Genomic DNA, 14,612 nt, shown 5'->3' on the forward strand with positions numbered 1-14,612 from the left:
CTGTAGCAGGGCTGCGACCACCCCGGGGCTTCGGGGCTTCTGTGGCCAGAACCCTCCGGAGAGCCCGGGCCCGCACAGGGACCCCCCCTAGAGCCTGGGACCCCCCCCGGCTCCACGGGACTCGCTGCCCCGGTTCACCGGGCCGGGGGCGGGTGTGGGGGGGTGTGGGGGGGGTGGAGAACGCCGGGACTACATCTCCCAGCAGTGCCCGCACGGCGCCCTACAGTGCGCAGGCGCCGCGCAGGCTCCGCCGGGGCGGCCCAAGATGGCAGCGCGCTGGAGCAGCGAGAATGTGGTGGTGGAGTTCCGAGACGCCCAGGTCGGGGGGCCCGGGGGCTGCCGCACCACCGCGCCGCGGGGGCAGCCCCCGGCCGGCCCGTGACGAGCGGAGCGGGGGGAGGTCCCGGCCCGGGAGGGCTCGGCGGCCCCGCGGGGCCTTTCTGCGGCGATGGCCGGGGCTGAGGCGGTCTGGAGTCGTTTGCGCGGAGATAACGCCTAAATTCACGGGGCACTTAATTTCTAATCTTAATTAGGTGTTGTATTTTTTTTTAAATACATTTCCAGGCCTAACATACTGTATTGCCATTTCCTACACGTCTATCCTTATTTCCTTTTGGCGGAGGAGCTCAAGGCCAGCGTGGATGGGGCCCTGAGCAGCCTGGTCCGGTGAAAGATGCCTGCGCATGGCAGGGGGGTGGAATGAGAGGAGCTTTAAGGTCTCTTCCAACCCCAACCATTCTATGGCTCTGTCACTTTTCGCAGAGACTGTTACAGCTACTGTCTCACTGCCAAATAAATTGCTGGGTGTTGCTTGATTAAAATAAAAAGTGGCTTATATTTTTTTTGTGACTCGCAAAAAGGTCAGCTTTTGTTTTTGAAGCTGATAGTAGAGCTCGGCTCAGAGCTTGTTTGCTCACATGTGTTGTAGAAGTTGTTCTTATATCCTTGGAAGTGTTCATGGCTAGGCTGGACAGGGCTTTGAGCAACCTAGTGAAGATGTCCCTGCCCATGACAAGGATTTGGAACAAAATTATCTTTAAGGTTCCTTTCAACCCAAGCTATCCTAGAATTCTATGGTTCTGTTCTAAGAAATGTGGGGGTTTTAAGGTATTTGCAATAGCTTAACAAAGCTAGATACAGTGGGTGAACTATGAGATACTTCAGCAGGAAACCCAGAAAGATTTAACAAAAATAGTTCTAGAAGATCTCTTGTCTCATTTGTCCTCTTGTGCTGGAGCAGTAAGGGCTCTGCCTTCACCATTGCAAACAGAAGCATTGAGTCCTGTGTGCTGCATCCAGCTTCCCCTCTGTAAGCTCACTTTTGTACCTCAAAAGCTCCGTATTAGTTTTCCTCCCAGAAGTGTTAAAGCAGCCTCTCTGCTACTGAGGATTTGCCCTCAGGAAGCCAGTAATGAGATCTGAGGGTACATCTTCCTACATCACAGATTCATGTTGCATCTGGCTCAGGAGGTAGGAGGCCTCATGACTTTATTGCTTACTCATAATGTCTGGTGTGTGGGGGCAGAAGGGACAGGTGTTGCCATCCCATGCAGCAGCAGTTGGTTTCGGTGTCACTCCTGCACTGGCACAGACCTTGGCAGAGGGTGAGCATGGGGGTTTCAATCACGATTTCCTTTACTCTGGTGTGATGTTCCTAGAGCTGTTCTGACCTGCCTGCTGTCCCATATGAAACCGGAGAACTGCTCTGGCTGGGGCTGCCAGACTGCTGCTTCAGGCTAAACTCATTTATATATTTGTGTCTGAGCTTTTTTTTTTCGGAGTCTGCAGGAACATTTGTGCAGGTGGGAAACCTGAGCTTGAGAAATTGGAGCACCTTGGCTGAAATCATTCAGCACCAGTCTTGAGCTCTGCATGTAGGCCACACTATCTCCAAAATGCCTACCCTAAAAACAACCTAAATGGAAACAAGAATCCAAAGAGTGGGCAGCTGTTACATTTATAGCCAGTGCACCTCTGCAAGCATTGCAGTTGTCTGTTCACCCTGCTGGAGTGTGTCATGAGAAAGCTACAGCGCCCAACCTGTACCACATCAGAAAATCACTGTGTGTTTTGGGGCCTGTGTTACCTAAAAGTGTCATTTTTTTCTACAAGCTGACTGAGGTGGCAGTCTGTGTACTCTTCTGAATTAAACAGCACCCACAGGCTCTTCTTGGGCTGTTGGCACTATCAAAAGGAGAGCAAAACTCGCCCAGTGCTGAAATGGAACCATTTGTAGCAACTCCGTGTGCGGATGGGAGGTTAGGTAGGCAGGGAACTGGTATTACTTGTTAGGGGTTTGCAGCTCTTGAGAAACAGCATAGCCATGTCAAATTAGGTTGGTGTGTTGCCTCTCAGGTGGAGAAAATGAAGCTAATTTGGAACCTAATGAAAGTTCGGACATGAAAAGAAGTTTTCCTTGGCTTGCCTAGCAGAAATCAAGTGAAATGCCAAAGTAGATGCTTGAAGTCTGAGAAGATGCTGCCTAGGCTGTGGGTTCAGAGCAAATTCTGAGATGTGCAGTGCTCCTGCTGTGCTTACTCATGTTGTTGTTATTCATGAACAGCAGTTATAGCTATCCATAGTGCTGTTTTGGGATAAAAACTGCTTTCAGCTTGGTTTGTTCAGTTTCAACTCCCCCCTTCTGGAAGGTTGTGCTGTGAAGACTGACATATCACTATACCAAGCACATTAAATGACAGCTGTTTGGTTTTTTTCCTGTGCCTAGATGAGGCTCTTGTATCATAGGGAACTCTTTGTTGCTGTAAAACAATTTAATTTGTGACCCATCAGAGTAGCAGTCTGACGCGTGAGACTTTTTACATCATTCTGATTATTCATTACATTCTGTGATGCTTGGTGCCTGGAAAAAAAAAAAAAACAACAGTTTACCAGTGTTCATTATTGAAAACAATTTGTAAGGACTTATGAGATCCTGATGCCAACACTAGAAAAAATAAACTTGTATATGAAATGATCAATCATTTTAAATTGACATGGTTTTTTTCTGCCTTGAGGAAAGATGGCTCCAACTGCATGAAATATGTCTCCTGACTAGCTCTTCATCACATGAGAAAGCTCTGATTACTGTAGTGGCTTTAGTGATCCTCATTTTAATTTCTCAGGAGAAAAATGTGTACCATCTGGGAAAAGTTCTTTCTCCTGTTGATGTGGTTTGTTTGGTTGTTGCTTTTTTATATAGATTCAGTAACCTACATTTTGCAGGTTTTGTTCTGTGTTTTGCAAGGTGCTGTGGAGTCTAGAAAGCTGGAATTGTTTCCTTATAATTTAGAGATTTTAAAACTCGCTGTTTATTTACAGCATTAGCTTTAGGACTAGGGAAACCTTGCCAGAAGATTGGATTTGCTGCCTAGGAAAATGTAATGAAAGGGGGTTGTTCCTGGAACAGTAAAAGTGGTGAAATGGGGTTTGGTTTACCATGACTCCTGCTGAAACTCTGCAGGCAGCTGTAGCTGTTTGCCATGGGGTGTCTGGAGAAGAGTGGGTCCGTGATGCTGCTTTTCCCTCACCCGGGGTTTTTGCAAGGAGGGGATGGGCCCCGGCTGAAACAGCTCAGAATTTGTGGTGGATATTCTGCTGTCAGATCTGACTGGAGTGGGATTTCTGTGTTGTCTGTCAGGTTTTAGTGATGCTTGTAAGTAGCAACTGTGGGTCATCCTGAAGTCTTGTTACATCCATGCTGAGAGCACTTAAAGTCCTGAACAGCAGCAGGAGATACATCCTGAGCCTTCAGAGAGGCGGCTTTGAAGATGACAGCAGTTAGTGTGAAGAATGTGGGGCATATTCTGATTTTTGTGCTGGGAGTGCTCAAAACTCTATTGAAGTCATATCTATGTTTATGGGCTGAACTGTTCAGCTTTCCAAGTAAAATTTTCCTTTATTCTCTTGGCATTTAAACAAGATGATCAGCCAGTTCATTCTGCACAAAAAGAAGGGGAGAAAACATGCAACAATATGCAAACAGTACTACTTTTTTTTTTCCCTTTTTTTTTTTTTTTTTCTAATGGCCTTTAAGTTATCTCATAGCCTTCTTTACAAGCAATGTCAAGTAAATTCTGATGCCTCTTGGCCATCATTTTTGGACACCAGCCATACACAAATGGTTGCACTTCTATCTCCCAGTACATATGTAATTAAATCTGGCCCTGCAATGAAAGAGACTCAGAAAGTTCCTGAGCAGGAGCAGAGGCTGATTAATACAGATTATTAGAGATTGCTGATTGAAAGACTGCAGCTGTGATTGCCATAGCAGGAAGAAGGGAGCAAGGTCTTAGTGCTCCTAATGTTGTCTGCCAGGTTTTGTTTTCAGTTTATGCTAATAAAGATGTTTCTGTGTGCTGACCTGCATCCCAAAATCAACCACTATACCCATTGCCCCTCTGTGCTACTTTAAGGGAATGTTACTTTCCTGAACTCCTCCCTAAAGCCATATGTTTGACTGAGCAGCTGCCCTGACAGGTATTGTTTAATTTTGTTCTGTGTTTGTCTTTACCAGGCGACTGCGATGTCGGTGGATTGCCTGGGACAGCGCGCTGTTCTCTCGGGGTGAGTGTGACAGTCCCTGTTAGAAGTGTGACAGTCATTTCCACAAGCCCGACCAGCAACCTTCAGGCTGACCTCAGCTGGAGGGTTGATGGATTGTTTCAGAAAGGTGCAGCTGAATTCTGTTCAAGGCTTAATGAAACTGATGCTGGATCATGTTCCCAATGGGATACAGATTGGAGAGACAGCAACAAGAGCACAATAAAATACTGGTGTGGCTTTCCTGGTAAATTCCTTTCCAAATCCCCATATGGGAGATGGAGCATCATGAAGTACTATTTGGATTATACTGAAATATGGATTAGATTATTTCCTAACAAAATTTGCCTCAAATATTCCCACGGGGCTCTCTGACCTGCTTCTCTGCTGGTTCCATGTGGGATGATACTCACAAACACAGTAGGTGCCACAAGATTTCCAAGTTGCCCAAGTTTCTGGGAGAGCTTGGTCTTATCTGTCCACTTCCAGGGCAAGTCTTCAACCAGCTCAGCAGTGCTTTTCCATCTCCTGCTTTTCAATACTAACAGCTATTCCTGTCCCCCTGTCAGTGACACAATTGCCTCACCAGTTAGGATGTTCATTTCAGAATCATGTGAGTATAGCTGATCTTTGGTCAGCCTTCAAGGAACCAAGTCCTTTGGTACAGCTCGAAGCAGTGCTTGCTTCCATGTAAACCCTTGGTCTGGGAGTGCTGGACAGGAATAACAGGAGGAATGGCCAGTGCTCAGAGCAGCTGTGGGGTCACTTTGCAGCTGAGAGATGATGTTCACGTGGGTAATTATGTAGGGTTCATTATGTTTTGATGCTGGTCCTTCATAGGGTTCAGCTGGTTCACAATTATTTCTGGGCAGTTTCTCTTGCTTGTAAGATGAATCACACCTTGCTTTGTGGGGAGCTGGCCACATCCAGCAGGATGTATGAGCTCAGGTTTGCTGTCATGCAGAATAATTTCTGCTGCATATAGAGTTAGCTCAGGTAAGTAATGGAACCAAATCTGTGCAGGACTGTGTCCACCCACGTTAAAAAGCTGCTGCAGCTGAGCATGAGCTCTGTGCAGGTGTTTTTGTACTGTTGATGGAACCAAGCCCTCAGACTGGTGTGGAAAGAAGCACCCACGTAGAATCATCTTTGTCAAGGCTCATTAACTCTTGCTCAGAGCAACCTATCCAGGCTGAAGCTGTTGCATTGCACTCCTGGGACTGTGCCACTTAGGCTCTGCTGCTGCAGCGTTAGGCCTGCAAAGCCTGTTTGAATGTGTTTGCACCATTTTCTAGCACTTCTTTGTACCCAATTATCTGGGTTTTTCTGTGGTGTAAGCTGTCTATTATATTTGCAGATCCTGTTTCCTTTCAGTGTGTCTTGTCTTTGTTGGGGATTGTGTGGGTTTTTTAAGTAAATTTTGAAGTATGAAGTCAAATGTAGCATTTTCAGGAATAGTGTTTTCACTTGTCTCGTGAAATGCTTCTCTTCTTTTAGTTCTTGTGCCTCTAGACACGAGGCTGTGAGCTCCATGTGAGCTTGGGGTTTTGATCAGTCCTGTGAGGTGCAGCCCCTTTGTGTCTGTGTGTCTTGCAGCCGCCGTTTCCTCTACATTGTCAACCTGGATGCTCCAAACGAGGGTCACCGCAAGATCTCCCGGCAGAGCAAGTGGGACATCGGGGCAGTGCAGTGGAACCCCCACGACAGCTACGCCTACTACTTTGCAGCTTCGGTAAGTTCACTCCTTTGAAAGCTGTAACTCATCTTCTTCCCTGGTCTTCCTTTCATGGGTGAGCCTCTGCAGAGCTTGAAGGCTGTGTGGAGCTGGCACAGACATGCTTCTGCAAGTCACATTGCAAGATCAAGGCCTAATTCTGATTTACTGCCAGCGAGGTGTTCAGCTGAAGGGCTCTCAGTTATTGGGCAGTCAGGGTTACATCTGGTTTTGCTTGTTTGTCATTTACAAAACACTTTGCCAAATAGATCAAGCATCCAAATGGTTCTTCTCTGGAGGAAAGTGCTCTTTTTTTCTGATTTCCAGTCTGAGATTTGTGCACTTCTTGAATTTTTTGCTCTGTGCTGTTTTGTTTTCACCTCCCTGCCTGGCTGCTCGGCTGTGGTGCACCAGGCAGTCTGTAAATAGCACAGGTCAGTACTGGCTTGTAGCTTGGGCTTTGCAGCTGGGCATGGACTGTATCAATGAGGAGCTCCATGAGGCAGTGGGTTGGGCTGAAGAAGCAGTAATGGCTTTGTGAAACCGAGTGCAATTTTCAGCTCTGTTCTGTACTTGGTCTGTTGTGCTCTGCAGCTTGTTCACCCAGGGCCCTGAGCTCTGGTGGAAATCTCAGCCATCACCCACAGCACCGTGGCCCTTGGCACCAGCCAGGTGCAGACTGTTTCCAGGGTGAGCTGCCTTTTCTGCTGTGTTGTCTGCTTTTACAGCCTGAGAGTCCTGGACTAGCTGGGGATGGATGGAGAAATCTCTCCATCTGTTCTTTTGAGAAAACACCTAGTTGAAGGTGATTTCTTAGGATTTTTGTTCCTGGATTTGCTATGTTTTTAATTAAAGGCAGTTTTAAAAGTGGACTGGTGCTGTCAGCTGGGAGCCTCTGGCTGTTTGCTCTCTGACATTCCCCAGCCTGTCTCTTTCCAGCTCTGGCACATGACTGATGTCTTAAAGGTGCCTTCAGCAGCAATCTTCTTCTGAGCAGAGAGTTAGTAAAACTGGCAAAAAGGCATCCTTCAGTGCCACTTCTGGGTGCAGTCTGTGGAGACCAAAACCAAGTAAGGAAATGCACTGGGCAGGTTACAAGTGGAGCAGGAAAGCTTCTTTTCAAACACACTCTGAAGACACTATCCAGTGATTAGTTCATGCTGACCTGAGCAGGACCCTGCTGCAAGGGAGAACTGTGCCCATCTTGCCCATCTGAGCACTCCTGCCTCTTGCTGCTCTGAGTGGATACAGGAACTCATCTTGTTCAGACTGAAACCAGGTGTAGCTGGCATCAAACCTTGCAGCTTCTGTTTATAAAAAAAGATGCTGTGATGCTCTGGGGATTTGAACATAGTTGCTGAGACACTGGTTGAGAAATCCCCAAGATGAGATCAGGCAGCTTTTTCAGTTTGGGTCAAAAATACCACCTTTCAAGTCATTTCACTGTATGGTAAACAGCCCAAGGGTCTTATCCTTCTGCATTCCTGTGGATGGAAGAGGGATGTAAAAGGCTGCCATCCTGTTTGCCAGCAGCATCATCTGGTTTGCAGTCCTGTTAATTTGAAGTGGTACAGGCAGAGGGGAATCTGTCCTTGTGTTTAGCTTCTTTCCAGAAGAGCTGGAGTAAGTTCTTTTGCTATGCTTGGCTGTGTCTGCCCTCTGGCTCAAGCATGTTTTTGGGGACTCCTAAGCTGTTGTTTCAGAAGTGGTGTTGTTTTCAATCCTAGATCCTTGTTTTTTCTTTTGTGTGGCCACAGATTCTTGAACAAGGGGGTGATGAAATTGTTGGAAGTGAATACTGATACTTAGGAAAATCAGTTTTCTAGAAGATGCTCCTGTTGGGAGGAGCAATCTCTCTGGTGATCATTATCTTGTGTCTTGACTCTGGAGTCCTGGGTAAATCCTGTTGGGTAATTTCACTCTAGCCCTTAAATACTTCTGTCAATGAGAAACATGCAAAGAGTTTTTTCTTGCCCTAAGCTCTTGTGCAGCCCTGCTGTGAGCAGTTAGAGAAATGTCATATATTATTGCTGAACTGGGATGAGACCTTTCATTTCAAAGAAAGCTGTAAGGTTTTATCTCTCTGCATGTTGAAGTTCACATGAGGCAGCTTTGGGGTAGGAAGAAAATCCACCACCACAAAAAAAACTTCCACAAAAATGGTAATGTAACAGTTGGGCTCTGGGATTTTAGAGGTCTTTTCCAACCTCAACAACTGTGTATATCTATGAAGTCTCTTATCTTTTCCCTCATCTACCTAAAAGTCTGAAAATGAGGTCTAATGAAAATAACATTTTAAGGTCATGTTCTTTCAGGTTTTGCGAAGTCTGCATGAATTTCCAGTCATGATCCACTGTGCTTGGCACTCTGTGTGCACCCACAAAGGCAATTCCAGCCCCAGAAAGATTAGCCCTGGTTTGGCCTGAAGTGAACCTTGATTGAGACAGAACATGAATTTACAGCACAATAACTAGTTTCAAGTAACTTTGCATGTGGCTGCATTTGGGCAAGGGTTTATTCCTGGAATGAGTGAAGGAACCCTGAGTAATGTTATCATTGATGCATCTGGTTTTCCATTGTTTTTTACAGCTAGTGGTAAACACTTGGAGCTTTTCTCCTGGGCTGGCAAGGATTAGGGGAGTACCCTTGAGGAGGTGTCCTTGAAGCCATTAGACTGTATTGTTTGTGTTTGGCAATGGCCCTGAATATCCCAGAAGGGAACTGAGAGAGAGCTGAGGAGGACCAGTGGTAATCCATCATCCCCCTCACCAAAACCTCCACTTGTGAATGTAACAGACTGGCAGGGTATTCCTGCAGAGAGAATTTGTCTGCCTGTTGCCTGCAGTTACAGCATGTTGTTAGGAAATAAAGACTCTGAAAACATAATTTCATGGAAAGATTTTGCAATGTGGGATTTTTTTTTCTCCCTTTCTAGTTTATCTCAAGTTTTAAGTGGGTGTAATTAAAGTGTAAGCTTTTGAAAGTCCTTGCAGCCTGTATTTCATCTTTGCTCTCCTGCTTTGGGCAAGGACTTTGCTAATCACAGCATGACTCATTGTTAACTGGGGTTCTTCAAAGTGAAGGGAACCTGGTCCTAGCACACAGATCCATGTCCTACCTTGCTGGCCTGAGACTGTCTCTCCTTTCTTCCATCTAATTGCAGAGCAATCAGCGCGTTGACCTGTATAAGTGGAAGGAAGGTAATGGGGAAGTTTGCACATCTCTGCAAGGACACACACGTGTGATCAGGTGAAGAACAAACAATGCTGTGGGCTGCTGAGAGGAAAATAATGCATGGTTTCATAGAAGCTGAATGTTTTGGTCCTGGCCCCACTCAGGCTCTGCTCTGAGCCTGTTTTTACTCACTTCTCTGGACTGGAGTGCCTTCCCATTTGGTGATGATGTCATGTGAGAAGTGGCTTACCCTCTCATGGCTCCCCCAATTTATCAACTGAGCCCTTGATGGCTCGAATGTCATTGCCTTAGGCTGCTGTCCTTGTGAAGAGCAGCAGCCATCATCTGGGAAACAGATAGCATGTTTATTAAATTGAATCCCAGCTGTGTTTCTGTGTGGTAGCAGCTTAATTAAGGCAGGTAATCCCAAGAGCCAAGTTTAGAGAATGTTACAGTGGTGCAGGGGAGGTTTTTGCCTCTTGTTTTAAGGTCGCTTTTCAGTGCTGGGTTGGAAATGCAGTTGCGGGACTGCTTTTACTCAAGCTCCTGACTGTGGGAAATATTTGCAGCCCTTGAAATGACAGTTGTTTGGGCTGACTGGAGGCTGTTTGTGTCCCAGGTGCGCTTGGTGTTCCCAACAGGGAGGCATCCCAGAGTGAGGGGTTGATGCCAAGGATGTGTGGTTACTGAGAACTCTTTGAGACAGTGTCCCTTTGCCTGGAGGGGAAAGAGCACACACACAGTAGCTGTAAAGTTCAGGACTAGGAGGATGCTTCACTGGAATTTACTTAGAAGCATTTCATTGCTTCTTGGAATTTACTTAGAGAAATTATTAAGATCTTGCTTTTTACTTTAAAAGTTTCAGTAGATGTCATGGAGTTGCTGTGAATTTTTTTGAGAATATACTGGCTGCTTGTGAAAAGTCGATGCAACATCTGTGTGCTTTTCTTTACTGATCTGTGATTTTGCATTTGCAGTGACCTGGACTGGGCAGTGTTTGAGCCAGACTTACTGGTCACCAGTTCTGTGGACACATACATCTACATCTGGGACATCAAGTAAGAATCAGTATGTTTCTGCATTTTGGGGAAATCACTGGAACTCTTTCCTGTAATTATCAGCTTGAAGGTCAAAGCACACCCTGATGGGTGCTGCTCTTTAGCTGTGCTTCCAGGAGCTTCAGCTATTTCCCATTGTCTCCAAGATGAGTTTTGCTCCCCTATTTTCAAGCCAGTTCAGAGTCAGTGATGGGCAGTAGAGTGGTACAGTTAAGCTACAACTGTTTGTCTTCACTCCCTGTCCACTTCAGATATTTCCTTGGGGGCTTTTCATGGAGCCCAAGGATACTCCTCAACCTGTTGGGGTTTTTTTAGCTCAGTTAATGAGCACCATTTCATGATCCTATAGCCATTTTCTACTAAATTAATTGATTATTGCTGGTTTTCCCTCAGTGGTAGGAAGACTGACATTGGTATTCTGGAAGGTTTTCCTGTTTGTACCCTCCCTTGTTTCCTAGTGTTGCTTTCTGCTATGAGTATTTTCAGGGTGGCAGATATTTCCAGCTATATGTCCAAATTTAAGCTGCAGATTTTACACCTGAGAAGCAAGAAGCTGGTACTGGGACTGCTGGGTTCCCTTGCTAGCTGTGCAGCTCTTTATGACCCCCAGCAAATCACATTGTTCCTCTCTGCCTCCCTTGCTCAGTTATAATAGGAGGATAATTATATAACCCCACTGCACCAGGCTACCCAGAGGCTTCCTTAGTTCCTATGAACAAGCACTTAGATCCTTGGTTAAATGGTGCTTGAGAATGACAATATATTATTAATGTGTAATTAAAAGACACAGAGATACAATAACTGCCGGTTGTTTTCCTGTGATACTATCTTAATGCCAAGAAGAAAAAATAGAGATGTCTGAAGGTTGTTACCAGAACTCCTCCTTTAACTCTATTGTACCCTTCCATTGTTTTGTGTCTGCCTGTATCTCTTGCCCAGAACTGCTTCCTTAGGCCATCTCTGAAAGCCTCTACATCCCACTGGTGCTGGGAAAGGCTCTGAGCTTGCTGTGGCACTGAGGTGCTGGTGCTGCTGGCCTCCAGCTAGTTAAAGTCCTGCTGAAGTGACTGTCTTTAACGACACCCTAAGGAGGTAGCCCTGCAGTAAGGGCAGCTGGAAATTCCCCACTTAATTTTTCATACAAAATAACTTTTTGATCAGGCAAAAATTCTTGGAGGGGTGCAGTCCATTCCAGAAAATGTTCTGCTTTTCAGCAGACAGAAAAAGCTGAAGATAATATTCCTTATTTTCACTGTCACTTTTCATGAAAGAGCAGGTGAAATCCTGAGGAGCAAGGTCAGGAAGTAAATTATTGCCTTGATCTATGCCCTGGCTGCTAGGAGTTGTCATGGTGCCACATTGGTTTCTGCCGCTGCAAAATCTGGTTTGTAGACAGACAGAATTTGGTCTGCCACAGCTGGGCTGATTTTCTACTAATTTTGTTATTATATGCTAGACATGAAGTTTTTGCTCTGTAGTAACTACTCCATCTGCTTTGAATCAGAATCTGCAAAGGCTCCACGAACACATCAGTGGCTTTTGTTGAGTGCTTCCACAGCTCTGTTTGTTCCTTTAATCCTCCTTGGAAAGGCTGTTTTGTTGCTTCCCACAGCAACAATTTGTGAGCCTTGTTTCCTTGCCTACCCAGTTGCAATATGCCACACTTTGTGTATGTTTCTTGTCCCTCTAGTCCATTTCAGCTCTGTCCTCTGTCCTAAACTTCCTGCTGCATGTGCTGACAAGACAGGATTGTGGAATGGTTTGGGTTGGAGTGGACCGTAAAAATCTAGTTCCATCCCTCTGCCAAGTGCAGGTACACCTTCCACTAGACCAGGTTGCTCCAAGACCCATCCAGCCTGGCCTTGAACACTTCCAGGATGGTTGTTGTCCTCCAGCTGGTCACCTTTATTCCATTTAGCGCTGGTGTATTTTGGTAAGCAGAAGGTTCATTTGGTCCCAAGGCAGCAATAACGTTAGTGCTGGAGTAGCAGGGAGCTCGCTGGGAAGGGTGGACTATGCTGTTGGTACTTACAGTGGCCACCTTGTATTTCAGAGACACCAGGAAGCCCACGGTCTCACTCTCTGCAGTTGGTAAGTCTGATGGGTATGATGTAGACATTAAATAACATTATTGTTGCATGCCCCTACTGTTATTCTTCCCTCCCTTCATGCTCCAAGGCCAGACGTGGCAAAGTGCAGGAGTGCCTCCATGTGTGATTGTCCCATGTAGGAGCAGCCTGAGAGGCTCCAGTTCACTCCTTTTAGAGAAGCAGCATTCAGAAGAGATGTGGAGCCCCTTGAAGTTCCCAGGCATGCAGGGCAGTTATGGTACTTGGATTTGCTGCCCCAGCATTGGTGAATGGCCACATGGAGCTTCATCCCTGCTTAATCACCTTGCTGCACTGCTTGTCCTGGGTTGCCTGTCTGTAATTTCCTCACATCCTTTTATGTTTGATTGAATCAGATGAGGAACTAAACCATACCCCAAGCAGCTCTCTGTGCCAGCCTGTCCCTTCATTCACTCAGGGTCGGATACAGCAGGTGGCTGCATCCGCTTCCCTGGGGCACCTGCAACATGCAGGAAGTACATGAGGTGCTGCCTTTGGGCTGTGTTGTCTCTGGAAAGGCTCTTGTCCTGGCTGCTGGCAAGGTGTGTGTCGAGCCCCTGCAATACCACCAGCTGGCAGGTGCTGTGTGTCTGTCCTCACTGGCTGGAGCTGGGACTGGGCACAGATGATGAGCAAAACGTCCTTTCCCTGAGTTACTGTCCCCAGTACTGGAGCAATCCTTACAATGTGTGACTCTCATGCTCTGCTGCTTACATCTCCTTAGGCTATACATCTGCAGCAGCTCCCGTTCCCCTCCCAGCCAGCAAACTTCTCTGTCACAGAAATGCAAAAAACCTTACTGAGTCAGAGAGAAGCAGTGGTCGGTTCTGGTGTCTGGGGTGAGGTTTCACGGCTGAGCCAGCCCAGCAGCCTGCTCCCCAGAAAGCTTCCTTGCTTCCTTCCTTCCTCCTGTGCCTGCTGCTGTTTAATGCTGGTCCAGACATTTGTGTACCCTTCAGTGAGTGGATCAAATCAATCAACTGGCAGTCTATTTGCAGCTTTTTATCCCCCAGAATAGCTTTTTGCCAGGTTGTCAGGATGAATCTGCTCACCATGTGGCAGGAGGTGGGTAGTGGAGGTGGGGAATAGCAGCAGGCTGAGATCTGTTTAGCTTTCTCATGGATCTCACCTTTGTGATAGCTCAAAAGGTTTGAAAATACTGGCAGAATAGGGATGAACAGATGCCTTATGCTTACAATACCTGAACAATCCACATTAACTGAAGCTGTGCTTTGTTTCTATTAGAAATAACCACCCATCATCTGATTTGACTGAGTCCCTTATGACACCACATACAAGTCATATCTGGACCATCATCCAGTTTCTTTACCCTGTCATTGGTCTTTGACTTCTGTGGTATATTTTGACAGATGGATCTTCTAGTCCACCCAATGAGTCCACCTCTAGCTGGTCACACTCAAGGTCACCTGCAATACACCTGTATTTTAATCATAGATCAATAGCACTAGTTGCCTATGTAGTAGCTGATAATATGGGGGGTGATGGGGAGATGAAACAGGCCCTAAGCACCTAGAAGTAACTTGAATAAAAAGAGAGGGGATTTGGGAAGGAGGTGATGAATCTGCGTTTCTGGTCTGGAGGAAGTTCCTCCATTGGAGCTAATGGACATGAGTATTCTAATCAGGTACAGCCCCTGGCTAGAAGATGTGATAAAGATCTCCAGGCATGCAACTGGAACGCATGCTTTGCTGTCCTGAGGATACAAATGATACACTGAGGAACCAGGAGTTAACAATTTTCATGCCATCCTTCATGCTGGCCCTCTGGGGTATCCTTCCTCTGAACTGCCTTTCCCGGGCTAAGAGCAGCTCTAGGCCCAGGCAATGGGACTACTGTGCTCTTTTCTCTTTAATTGCATGTTTTGGCCTGCTCTGTTTGTGCTGCAGCTGGAGCTTCTCAGGTGAAATGGAACAAGAAAAATGCCAACTGTTTAGCAACAAGCCATGATGGGGATGTCCGAATATGGGACAAAAGGGTAAGTTGAGAAATTTTTGAACA

At 46.2% G+C, this 14,612-nt stretch overlaps 1 protein-coding gene across 6 annotated transcripts in view; it reads left to right on the forward strand.

Moving 5' to 3' along the window:
• Positions 1-115: 115 nt before the first annotated feature.
• The window catches only part of WDR59 (WD repeat domain 59), a 48,871-nt gene continuing 34,374 nt past the window's right edge, over positions 116-14,612 (forward strand). Inside the window, exons 1-7 of one of the 6 annotated variants that reach the window (XM_038148131.1) lie at positions 118-319; positions 4,514-4,563; positions 6,136-6,271; positions 9,417-9,502; positions 10,405-10,485; positions 12,539-12,576; positions 14,501-14,589. In XM_038148131.1, the coding sequence (XP_038004059.1) occupies positions 266-319; positions 4,514-4,563; positions 6,136-6,271; positions 9,417-9,502; positions 10,405-10,485; positions 12,539-12,576; positions 14,501-14,589 (534 nt within the window). In that variant the 5' untranslated portion in view covers positions 118-265. Of the gene's footprint in view, positions 534-4,513; positions 4,564-6,135; positions 6,272-9,416; positions 9,503-10,404; positions 10,486-12,538; positions 12,577-14,500; positions 14,590-14,612 lie in introns of all 6 variants that reach the window. The other 5 variants (XM_038148132.1, XM_038148127.1, XM_038148128.1 and 2 more) reach the window with 5 other exon arrangements.

The sequence above is a fragment of the Motacilla alba genome, chromosome 11, assembly GCF_015832195.1.
Source record: "Motacilla alba alba isolate MOTALB_02 chromosome 11, Motacilla_alba_V1.0_pri, whole genome shotgun sequence".
Lineage (NCBI taxonomy): Eukaryota > Metazoa > Chordata > Aves > Passeriformes > Motacillidae > Motacilla > Motacilla alba.